At 30.9% G+C, this 11,345-nt stretch overlaps 1 protein-coding gene across 1 annotated transcript in view; it reads right to left on the minus strand.

Moving 5' to 3' along the window:
- Positions 1–5,653: 5,653 nt before the first annotated feature.
- The window catches only part of LOC106460705 (5' exonuclease Apollo-like), a 12,632-nt gene continuing 6,940 nt past the window's right edge, over positions 5,654–11,345 (minus strand). Inside the window, exon 3 of the mRNA XM_022387482.1 lies at positions 5,654–6,769. Within this exon, the coding sequence (XP_022243190.1) occupies positions 5,657–6,769 (1,113 nt within the window). The 3' untranslated portion in view covers positions 5,654–5,656. The remainder of the gene's footprint in view (positions 6,770–11,345) is intronic.

Raw genomic sequence — 11,345 nt, forward strand, 5'->3', positions numbered from 1 at the left:
CCATAATAACCAAAAATAATAAGTTTACAAATCCTGATTAAAGCATTATTATTCCTACATGAAAACAAAGTAGTTAGCTATTTCTTCAATCAGTTTGTGGAATATTTTTACCATATTATATATATAACACATATTTGTGCGATCTACAAAGCTCTTAACCAGTCGATAGCCCTTTTAATTTCTGCTGTACAAGTTTCTTAGAAAACACAAGATACCTGAAAAAATTTCTCCTTCACAAAGGTAAATATTCTTCCAACAAATCACATTTTTTCCCCTGTATCTTCAATCAAAGCTCCAACAGTCCCCTATTTTTTCATCATATATGACTGGTTGACAACAGTACCATGCTGGCATGGTTTTAGTTATAAAACTCAGTAGTCAACGTACAGCTTCTTTATTCACAATTTTTCTATTTCCGTGACTCATAATTATTCCCACGTTTTTTGGACACTTATTTAGAAGCATATTTACTTCTGTTTCTTTGTTGAGAATTTCACTTTTCAATTAACAGACAGGTTTTAGAAAAACATCAAGAACTACCAATCATGTTATCTGAATAATTGAAACTATTATGAAAAACAGACAAGGACTTATTATTTTCTTGATTTAAAAAATCTACTGGTAATAAACTTTGAATTCATGTTTGAACTAAAGGCAACTTGTAGAAGACTAAAGATAGATATGAAATTCTCTATTTACACCTGATTTTATAATGGACAAATTAAGTAATGTGTGTGTGAGGAGAGGGTTAAACTAATTTTCACAAAATTTAGTTATTCAACATTCTGTTTATACTTTATAAAACATATCGGACATGCTATGGTATATGCAAGTCCAGACTGATTTGCTTCTTCTCTTTACAATCTACAGAAACTATTTGTTATAAAACAGTTTTCCACACAGCCTTTGAGCTCTAAATGATACTAACAATAAATATTGTATCTACATAAGTACCCTGCAACCTAAACCTGGGCAGCAAAACATACAGAACTTGTTAATAATTACTTTAAGAAACTGGCCGATGAAAACAAGTGATACAAAAATGACCTGCCAGTGTTTCTTTAAAAATCCCTGTCAATTTGTCTAGCACCAGCATTGTTACTCGTATCCTACTTCACAAAGGGTCAAGACTTGTGAAATAAGGTCATTATGTGTCAAAAGAAAATATCTAACTAGGAGATTTGTTCGATCAAGATTTTTTTTACTTTTGTCTTACCAATCAACAAAGACCATTTGTATACAATTTAATTCACTAATTTTCTTTAAACATCTTATCAAGAAAATTTACCAAAAACACCAACATTTTGTGAACTTTTAAGTAGTAGGTAACTTTGCAAGATTACGAATCTGTTTGTTTTTTCGTGGTATGCTAAGAATTACTTGCATATAATTATTTTTGAATAACTTAGACGAAAGGCGGAAGACATTAGAAACGTCATCCTCTACACTTGTATCTCTACAGCAGGCAGTTGCCATCCATTCTACAAAGTTTCATCATAAATACTCTGCCTAAACAACCTATCAAAGAAAGATTAAATCGTTTCTTCATTGTGAAAATTTGTTCTTTACTACTTCACGAGCTTTATTAGACAGCACTAACTTTGATTTAAATAATATTCTGATAAAATAACTTTTTTGGTATTCTAAACCTGTTAATGAACTTCAAGTTTTGGAAATTATAACCTTGTGATTAAGAAGGTGCCTGTCATGGCCTAATGGTTAGGGTGCTTAACTTGCAATCCGTGGGTCATAGTATTGAAACCTGCCACCAAAAATGTTTGCCATTTCAACTAAAGGTGTGGTGATACAGCGATATGATATAATTTATGTATCTTCACAAAATTTGGCAAGCTTTCAGTAAACATTCTTTTAGTACAGAAAAAAATCAGAATTTCTAATAAAGTATTTGGCTAAAAATTAATGATTCAATGAAGGAAGATGAGTATTACATGTTGTCTTCATTTCTTTTATCAAAAACATTACATGCAAAGTAACAAAATAGATACATATATTAACTACTTGATATTTTACTTCTCTTGCTAGCAGCCATTCAATTAATCAAACCTGAGAATTTTAAAAAGTGCCATAATGTGTGAAGTACTTAAATAAGACAGTGTTAGTAATATAAATAATAAGTTACAGACACGACTGACAAACTTTGTAACAAACCACTAGTAAAACTTCTGATTTACATATGTATCATATCGACTACTATGATGAGATGATAAATCCCACTATTTATTTAACAGTTGGTTGAGGATGGTGTTGACTAGTTGCTTTCCCTCTAGCCTTTCATTTGAAAATTAGGGGTGACTAGTGTAGATAGCCCTGAATTAACTTCTTGGTAGAAATTCAACAAATAAATCCTTAGGATTTGAACCAACTGCAGTTGTGAGAAAACCTGTTCTCACTACCTTGAACCATAATTTGTTTTTCAAACACTAATAACCTGATATCAGATTTTTCTTGAAAACAGTTGTCTGAAAATGGTTTTCTTTACTATCACACATTTTAATTGGTTTATCAGTCATTTTTTTTCTTCACAGAAGAATAACATTTATGAATATAGCTATTTAAAGTTAAATTAACTTCTTTTGATACAACATTAGGCTTCTTGTCCATTAAAAAATGAAACATGGTCTATTGTGCTATCAGCAAATTTTGAGGTAATTTATGTATAAATATATATATATTTTTTTTCCAATTAAAAAACTTTAATGTTCCATTTTTTTATTTCTATGTAGCAAGAAAGTCTAAGTTGCCAAAAAATAGACTAGTTTTGGTTTTACTGCTTTGAACAAACAAATTCCTTAACTTGTGCTGATCAAACAGTTGAGTTAAAGTTATTTTAGTGGCCTTATTGTATGTATTAAATCAAAAATAACAAAAGAACTGTATCAAAACATTTGATGTACAATTCTTATCTTAATTGTTATAACCTATTGAAAAACATTCATTTAGATTAAAAAAAAAGAAAAATGTGAATCTGAGTATATGAAAAAATGGTCACTTTTATTTAATGTCCTTTGAATAACAAAGTATACCAAAATTAAATCCTTGAAATGTAACTTTTTATAACCTTTTAAATAACAGGTGGTATTTTTGTGATATGATACTTATATATCTCATTACTTGTTTCCAATCTATACAGAACACAAAAAATATGAGACCTAACTAGAATATCTGGCTTAACTACATGTTAAATTATAATCATATTTCATACTTTGCCTGAGTATGAAAAATTGTCTGGTAATCACTTTGCTAAGCTAGTACAAGTATTAATGCAACAGATTCATGACAATTAGCTTTAAATTTTTTTGTAGACAAAAAAGATGCTAATGTTACTATAACAGTAACAATGTCCAAACATACTGTTCAGTAAGATACTGTTGTTAAAACACACTAGACTACAAATAATCACATTTTAAGTATTTTTGTGAAACTTGAGCAAGTTTGGCAAAAAAACAACAACAACAACATTTTTTTACTTAAATAATTTAATGTATTAATATCTTTTTTTGTCATTACTAATAACCTTTGGGGTCATCTTAGTCTTTTCCACACAATTGGAACTTATGATACCACGTGTTAAGGTTTGAAAATGTAAGAACTACTATTAATAAAACAACTATGACCTTTCTTTGGTCTTGACCATTCACCTCAATTTTGATGAACAACTACAACCCATAGGCTATTAATTTCTCAAAAATCAGTAAAAATATGCAAAACAATCAACATCTCAATTTATGAACATCTCAAGTAACTCAAGGGCTTGACCAAATTTGGTAACAATGGCAGCCATACAAACTTTTCACAAAACATATGGAAGGATTTCCATTCTCTATACCCTCATAAGGAAGAAATTCAAACAGAGAACCTGCATGTGACAACTTAAGAAACTTTGGGTTAAGAAGGAAGGGGTGAACACATTTAAGCATATTAAAATTGGTTAGTTCATAAACCTAACAAAATATGCAATAAAAACTTGATTATTAGCAACTAGTTTTTTGGTAAGAAGCTGCAGCTAGATCCAAAACAAGAGGATAACAGTAACAAAAAAATAAAATAAAAATGTTTACTAACAGTTTAGAAATATCACATTCCTGGATCACCAATTTACAGGAAACGGGAATGTTTACAGAACTGTCAGATTATAAAAAACAGAACATAAAAACATTAAAGATAGAAAACTTTTAATTGTTAAATGTAGAGTGGTGTTCTGTAATTAACATGGTTTATTTTATTAAATGTTCATCTGAGATTATCAGTTAAAACAAGTGACAAACAATAACAACCTCTGACCACCTACAATACTCTAGCATAATAAAAACCCGGGACACAAGACCTATTTACTTAATTGCACCATTTTAACTACTGATGAACCAGAAACTGAAGGAAATCTTCTTTTAAAACAGAACCACTTCCCTAAACATTCATATTAGAAAGTTACCCAAACCAAAAATACCTACTTATCTTAATGTCTCATACATTTCAGTTTACAATAACTTTGCAAACATAACATATCAGTACCCAGATTGAGAGAATTATTAACTCATTCTACCATTATGTTGGGGGTTTTTAAACCCTCCTTATGACTGAAATATTTCCTTCACAACTAGGATCTTTTCCTGATCTCCCATTGTTCATGGCTCATGTATTTATGTCATTTATATTGGCAAAATCAAATAGCATTTTGAATTAAGATATTATAAATTAAAACGTAATAAACTTAGCAACTGCTGCCTCTTTTTCAATATGACAAAAATAAAACACATCTTTTTATCAAATTTCATTTTGCTAACTATCACTACACTTCACTTTTAATAAAAAGAAATTATATTAATCATAGAACACTTCCCTACACTTTACAATTAATATACCCCCTGTTCATTTAAATGTTTCTAACTTGCTTGTATTTTTTGTACTCATGTTTTTTGTTTTTATGTAATCTTATAATATTGTAAACATTTTGCTGTTTCCTCTGGACAACTGATGATGGAATCTGTGCTATTCCAGAATATCTATTAAACATGTATTTAATGTTACTGTTATCCAAGGCATTTGTACCCAGTAAAGATTAATCTCATAGCCTCTAGTTTTACAATGTTCTTTGCTTTCAAGGCAACTCTTTAACTTAAAGGCAGAAATCACAAAGATTATAAAGCCGTATCCATCAGGAAATCAACAGAATACACCTGCTCAAACAACTTTTACAAAGAATATAATATTAGTCAAAACCCTGAAGAAGAAAGTTATACAAGTGGTTGACATATTCTCTAATAAAAAACTTCAAAGACAAAACAAGTTCCTGCCATCATGGATGAGACCAATAGTTAAAGTGTCCAAGATGTGAACTGGAACTTGCATCAAAGATTATGCAGAAAAAGTCAAGATGCTTACATCAATCCAGTAAAATGTTTCTTTGAAAACTAAGCAGCACAATGGGAACTAACTGTTGTACTTTTATCATCAATTCACAACAGTCTTTCAGAAATGATGTGAAGAGTTTGGAGTAAAATTATATCCAAGCTATTTTTATGTAAACTTTGTATTATTTTATACAATAAACTGATTTAAGTAATGTAATTTTTTTCTAAAACAAAGAATAAAAATGTTATTTTACATGAAGGAATAAAGTAAACTTTCAAAACTAAGATTATTTTTTTTTAAAGCGAATCCCAAAAGGGTTTCGAGTAAAATACCTTACTTCTGGGATAGGGCTGGTCCCATTTAAACGAAGCACTTCCCACACAGTGTCTTCTTCATCACTACTGCATGAATGTACACTTTCAGATGTTCTCTCACAGTCACTTTTAACCTCAACTTCATTGGTTGTTGTAAGACTAGCATTTGTTGCTGTTTTTTGCTGAATCTTTAATCTGAAATCTGGACCTATGCAGTCTCCTGAGCCGTCAACACTGAAGTTATCTTCAGAATCTTTCCAATACTCTTCAGCATCAGTTCTTTCTTTTCTCAGTAATGCACAAAATACACTCATATCTGCTCTATCAGATATGTCTCTGCCAAACACACCTTTAGCATCTTTAGGGACAATAGGCACAACTGAATGTGGGTGAACAAGATCAACAAACAACCTAAGCTCTGAAAAAGAAGAATGATCTGAATACGGGACAACGTAAATATCTTTGTAATTGACATAAGGATCTGATCCACATCCAACAAATCTAGCTGTTGGTAAAATGGCAGAAGTAGGGCATACTTTATTCCAATGCATCATGGTCTTGGCATTGATTATTTGTGTTGGAACTGCCATAATTTTAGAATCTAAATGTGTTGCAATATGACTAATGTCTAAAGTTTTCAATGTTTTCATCCTTTCTTCCGTGACACTTATTTCACAACCTGTTTCCTCAAAGATGCTTAAAAGAAGATTCTCTTTTCCAAGACTATCTATGCCAATTAAAATTTTTCTGTTCTCCTCCAGTAACTCCTTAACTTTTTCTACCACTGTTCGTGTTGCCTCCTCCTGAGTTTCAAACATACATTCTGGAGAACAGTAGGTGTTGTCTAAATATAGTATGTCAATAGTTGGTAGTAGTTTTACATTCAAAATTTCTGGCTTGTAACGAAAGTCACCTGTATACAACACATTTCCAAATTCTCCTTGAAACAAGAACATTACTGCACCTGGACAATGGTTAGCTTCAAAAAGAGTCACAGTAACAGTGGTGGATGAGGTTTGACTTTTACAAACTGGGATAAGATGCTCTTCATACAACTGCAAAGGTTTCACAAGAGTAGGGTCCAACTGTAATAATATAGTTTAAAATTACACACATATTTCAATAACAATTAAAAATGGTAATCTTAGAGTACAATCAACACATTATGTGTAATCTCTATAAATGTACAACAAAATAATATTAGTATGTTCTATCTTATGATTATTAGTTATTCTAAAATACACCAGTCAACATGAACTAATAAAATGGAATATTTACATGATCATGAAAGAAACAATGAATGCAAAAAAAAATTGTTCAATTACTTCTTTTGAGTACAATATGCATGAAAAAGCAAAATATACTTTTATAAAATATATTTAAAATATATTTTATTTATAAAAATATATTATAAAATATATTTTTATAAAATATATTTATTTTACAAAATATAGCATCAGACATATTTTGAGATATTTGCAATTGGTGTATATTTACAAAAAGCCTTATGGCACATGATGAACAATAAGTTCTAATTAAAGATGTCTCTAATACAAATAGAAAATTTAATATAACTTAAGGTGTTTAAATTTCATAAGCAAGTGTGGTCAGTCACATTAGGAAATGGGTCACAAGTTTTATAAACTTTAGTAAGGAGTAAAATTATTGAAACATGGATTCTTTATAATTTAATAGGTTAAAAGAATCTTTCAATAGTTTTCCTTCTAGTTTAACACCTACAACAGGCAGAGTCAAAAATCAGTTTTCTTCTTGTACTTGTAAAAGTAATACAGGAATAGGGAAATAGGTCAATGATAATAAAAGGAAATGGCAAGAAGGTCAAGTTCTTGGTAGTTGAAGTTCTATTACAGAGATGAGTTTGGATATGAGAAAAAGGACTTTATGCAGTTTTGATGATGGTGATGTAAAAAATGGGTAGCCCAAGAAGGTTATCCCTTGAAACTTGAATATTTACATGCTGAAACTATTTTTTTTACTTAAACAAGAGGGAATCTTCAATAGCTGCAGCACTTGAAATTCTTTTAGGCAAGATTAGAGTAAATTAATCTACGAGATCTTTTTTCCTTTTTATTAGTTATATTTGTGTGTGCCAGTAATATCAAGTGTGGAGTGTGCACATACCCAATTCAAATTTACTACTCATCACGATTTCTACCAACCTACCCTCAAATTGAAATTCTTTTAGGCAGAATCAGAGTAAATTAATCTATGAGACCTTGGGCATGGTCAAGTATATCAATCAAAAGGGTTTGACCTCCTGAGTCTAAAAATGTAATTAGATCTAAAGTTGGTCAAGAGATGGCAGAGCTATGAGCTAAAAGTTTGTACTTGAAAAAAACAACAACAAACAAACTCAGAACCATTCTACGAGCCGCTATGCCCCAGATAAAAAAGGGCATGGACAGTCTCGGTGTTTGGGGCAGAAGGTGGTAGACAAATTTCAATACTGAGAACAGAAGAAACAAGGTTTGGAATTTTAGAAAGGGCTCGCTTCTTGAGAAAAAGGTGAATTCTTGTTTTGGAAAACAAGGAGTATTTACATGTGACAAACTTGAGGCCTTTCATTATGTTAGAACAAATGATCTTGGTACTGGAAGAAATAAAAATGACTAGATTTAAGTGTTTAAAATTGTTAAGTGCTTGAAAATCATTCTTTAAGTGATCTTAGAGATGGAATAAAAGGTTTGAAGATGCTAAACTAAGTAACATGGTTAAGTTGAAGCCTCTGAAATTCAGATCCAAAGTGTTTTTCCTGAATAAGACATTTCCGACCAGATAAATAACCATGTGAAATAATTTTCCTGATAGGTGTACTGCTAAGTAAAATTATTTTAAACTTTTGTTGCCAAAGATTTGGGACTTAAGGGCCACATTTAGTTTGGTTTGATATTGTGGCTAATGGAGGACCGATTTCAGACACAATAGCATTGTGTTATGCTTCTCGTATTTTTATATGCATATATAATCATCCCATGATATTTCATAACAGTGTACATTTCTCATTAGACTCATACTTCTATGTTACTCAAGAGGATTAAAGTATAATACACAAACATCTGTATGGTTCTATTGTTTGTATTTTTGTGTTCAGTAGGTAAGATATATCCTAATATTTCCTTTTAGTTACTTTCATCAACAGTACTGATGTGATTCAACAATGATTATATGTTGTGAATTTGCAAATGAATTAACTGGAGACAGATCACACGTGGACAAAATTGAAAAACTGAATTGTAAATATTCAAGATAGACATGTTTCTTATAGACAAATAGGGTGACTGCAAGGAAAAACAAAAACCAGGTTGGCTAACAAAGGGTATAAGGTATAACATTAAATAAATGTATCATAAACTTAAGAAGTTTAAATTGACTTATGACTTGAGACTTAGAGAGTTGGTCAAACAGAAAATTAAGAAATTGATAAAGATATATGAAGATAGGTTGGCTAAAAATTTAAAAAGTAACAATAAGGATTTTTCTAAATACATTAAATGTAAGCAAAATGTTGGGATGGAGGTAGAACCTTTAAAGGATGATAAAAGAAGGCTCATGTCTGATGATTAAGAGAGGTAGGGTTATCAAATTAAGAAGGTTACAAAATGATAACCACTGAGTCAGATAGCATTTCTCCAAAGGTTTTGAAGGATATTAAGGACTGGATATGTAAACCACTTTCTACAATTTTTTAAGTCCTTGAATAATGGGCAGTTGTCAAAAGAATTAAAATTGGCTAATGTTGCTTCTCTTTTCAAGGGAAGCGATAACAATTGGTCCACTAATTATAGGCCTATTTAGTCTTACAACAGTGGGAAAAGGTTCTGAACTTCTGATAAAAGATGCTTTGCACCATTTATCAAAATTTAAAATTTTAGTGGACAGTCAGCATAGTTTCACTAGGCACAAATCTTGCTTTACCAATCTTTTGAGGTTCTCTGAAGAGGTTAGTTCTTGTGTAGATGAGGATAAGTGTATCCAGATTTTCTAAAGCATTTGACAAGATGCCACATAAAAAGCTTATTAAAAATACAACCACCATAGGTATGGGGGATAAGTTGGCTCTTTGGATAAAAAAATGGCCACAAAAAAGCAGAGGGTTGCTATAAATGGAGTTTAGTTAAACTGGATTAATATCAAAAGTGTGGTACCTCAGAACTCAATGTTAGGATCTTTGCTCTTTTTGATTTGCATCAATAACATAAAGGAATAGCCAATAAATTACTGAAAGTTGCTGATGATTTTAGTCTTGGGTGTTGCTAGCTGCGAAAAGAATGATGCTACTGCTTCATAAAATGATTCAGATCATTTGGTTTGTTGGGCAGATGGCTTGTAGTTATGATAAATGCAAGGTAATGCATGTGGGTTACCATAATTTTCATCTTAAGTATAATATTGATGGAAATAACCTTAACAATGTTATGAAAGAAAAGGATTTTGATGTTCTGATTTATCAGTTTTTTAAGCTATCCAAGCAGTGTGCTTTTGCTATTACTAGAGCTAAAATGATTTTTAGGTTGTATCTACAGAAGTAATTAATACAAGTCTAAAAAAGTTGTAATTTCATTGTGTAGGTCATTGGTTAAGCAACATTTGGAGCACCATGTTCAATCTTGAGTTCCTTATCTTAGGAAAGAATTGTGTAAGACGATACCTTGAATGAAAAAGTTGTCATAGGAGGCCAGGTTAAGATCATCCAAACTTGTTTCTTGAAAAAAAAAAAGTGTTTCAGAAGTGGTTGAAGCATTAAATGTAAAGGAAAGCTGGATGAATATATAAATGACAACAAGCTGGACAGCCTACATCAGAGGTGCATAACATAAGGCCTACAGGCCAAATTTGGTATGCCAGCTCATTTTGTACACCCTCTGACACAAAATTATAGTGTGCAAAGTTGAAAATTTACATTTTTTTAACTTAATGGAAATATTTTTGTCTGTTATTGAATTTAAGAGTTTCTGCATCACAATTTAATAGCAATTTTGTCAAATACTCTTTAGAGTTAGTAGAAAGTGAAAAGGGCTAAAAAAATGTTTTGGAGGAAGAAATATTATGGCCCACCAAGTTTCAATAACATTCCAAATTGGCCTTAACAAAAATTGAGTTGTGCACCTTAGCCTAGATCCAACAAGCTCCTAGCTGCCCTTAAATGTTATGTTTAATATAGCTGATTTTAGTTTTTATTATTATGCTTTCATTATAAAGATTGTTTGCATTGCTATCTTAATATATATATTTAGGACTAACCTAAATCTCATAAGCTGGCTGAACCTTGTGAGATATTACTGGGATTATGGCCAAAAGTATTGTTAATAGCAAGGGTGCCCAACTGATGAAACAATGCATTCTAATGTTTATAAGTAAGAATTTAGGAAAAGTATATTTAATTAGTTACAGTCATCACCAATACCTAGTTGCATTGTCGTTTTCTCTAAGTAGATAGCTTGCTCTGATTGGAAGTCAACGTTAATAGTGTAATACAAAGTAGCAAGTATAACACTATACAGTAACCTTTCACAATTAAGATACTGTTACGTCTCCGGTTGTTAATTAATTTTCCGTAACTTCGTTCCGACGAAACTTAAGCGACACAAGTTCTTTCTTAATAAAAACTGGTTTATTCTTTTCGAATATAACTTTACCGAT

This window comes from Limulus polyphemus, unplaced genomic scaffold (assembly GCF_000517525.1).
Source record: "Limulus polyphemus unplaced genomic scaffold, Limulus_polyphemus-2.1.2 Scaffold819, whole genome shotgun sequence".
In the NCBI taxonomy this organism is placed as follows: domain Eukaryota; kingdom Metazoa; phylum Arthropoda; class Merostomata; order Xiphosura; family Limulidae; genus Limulus; species Limulus polyphemus.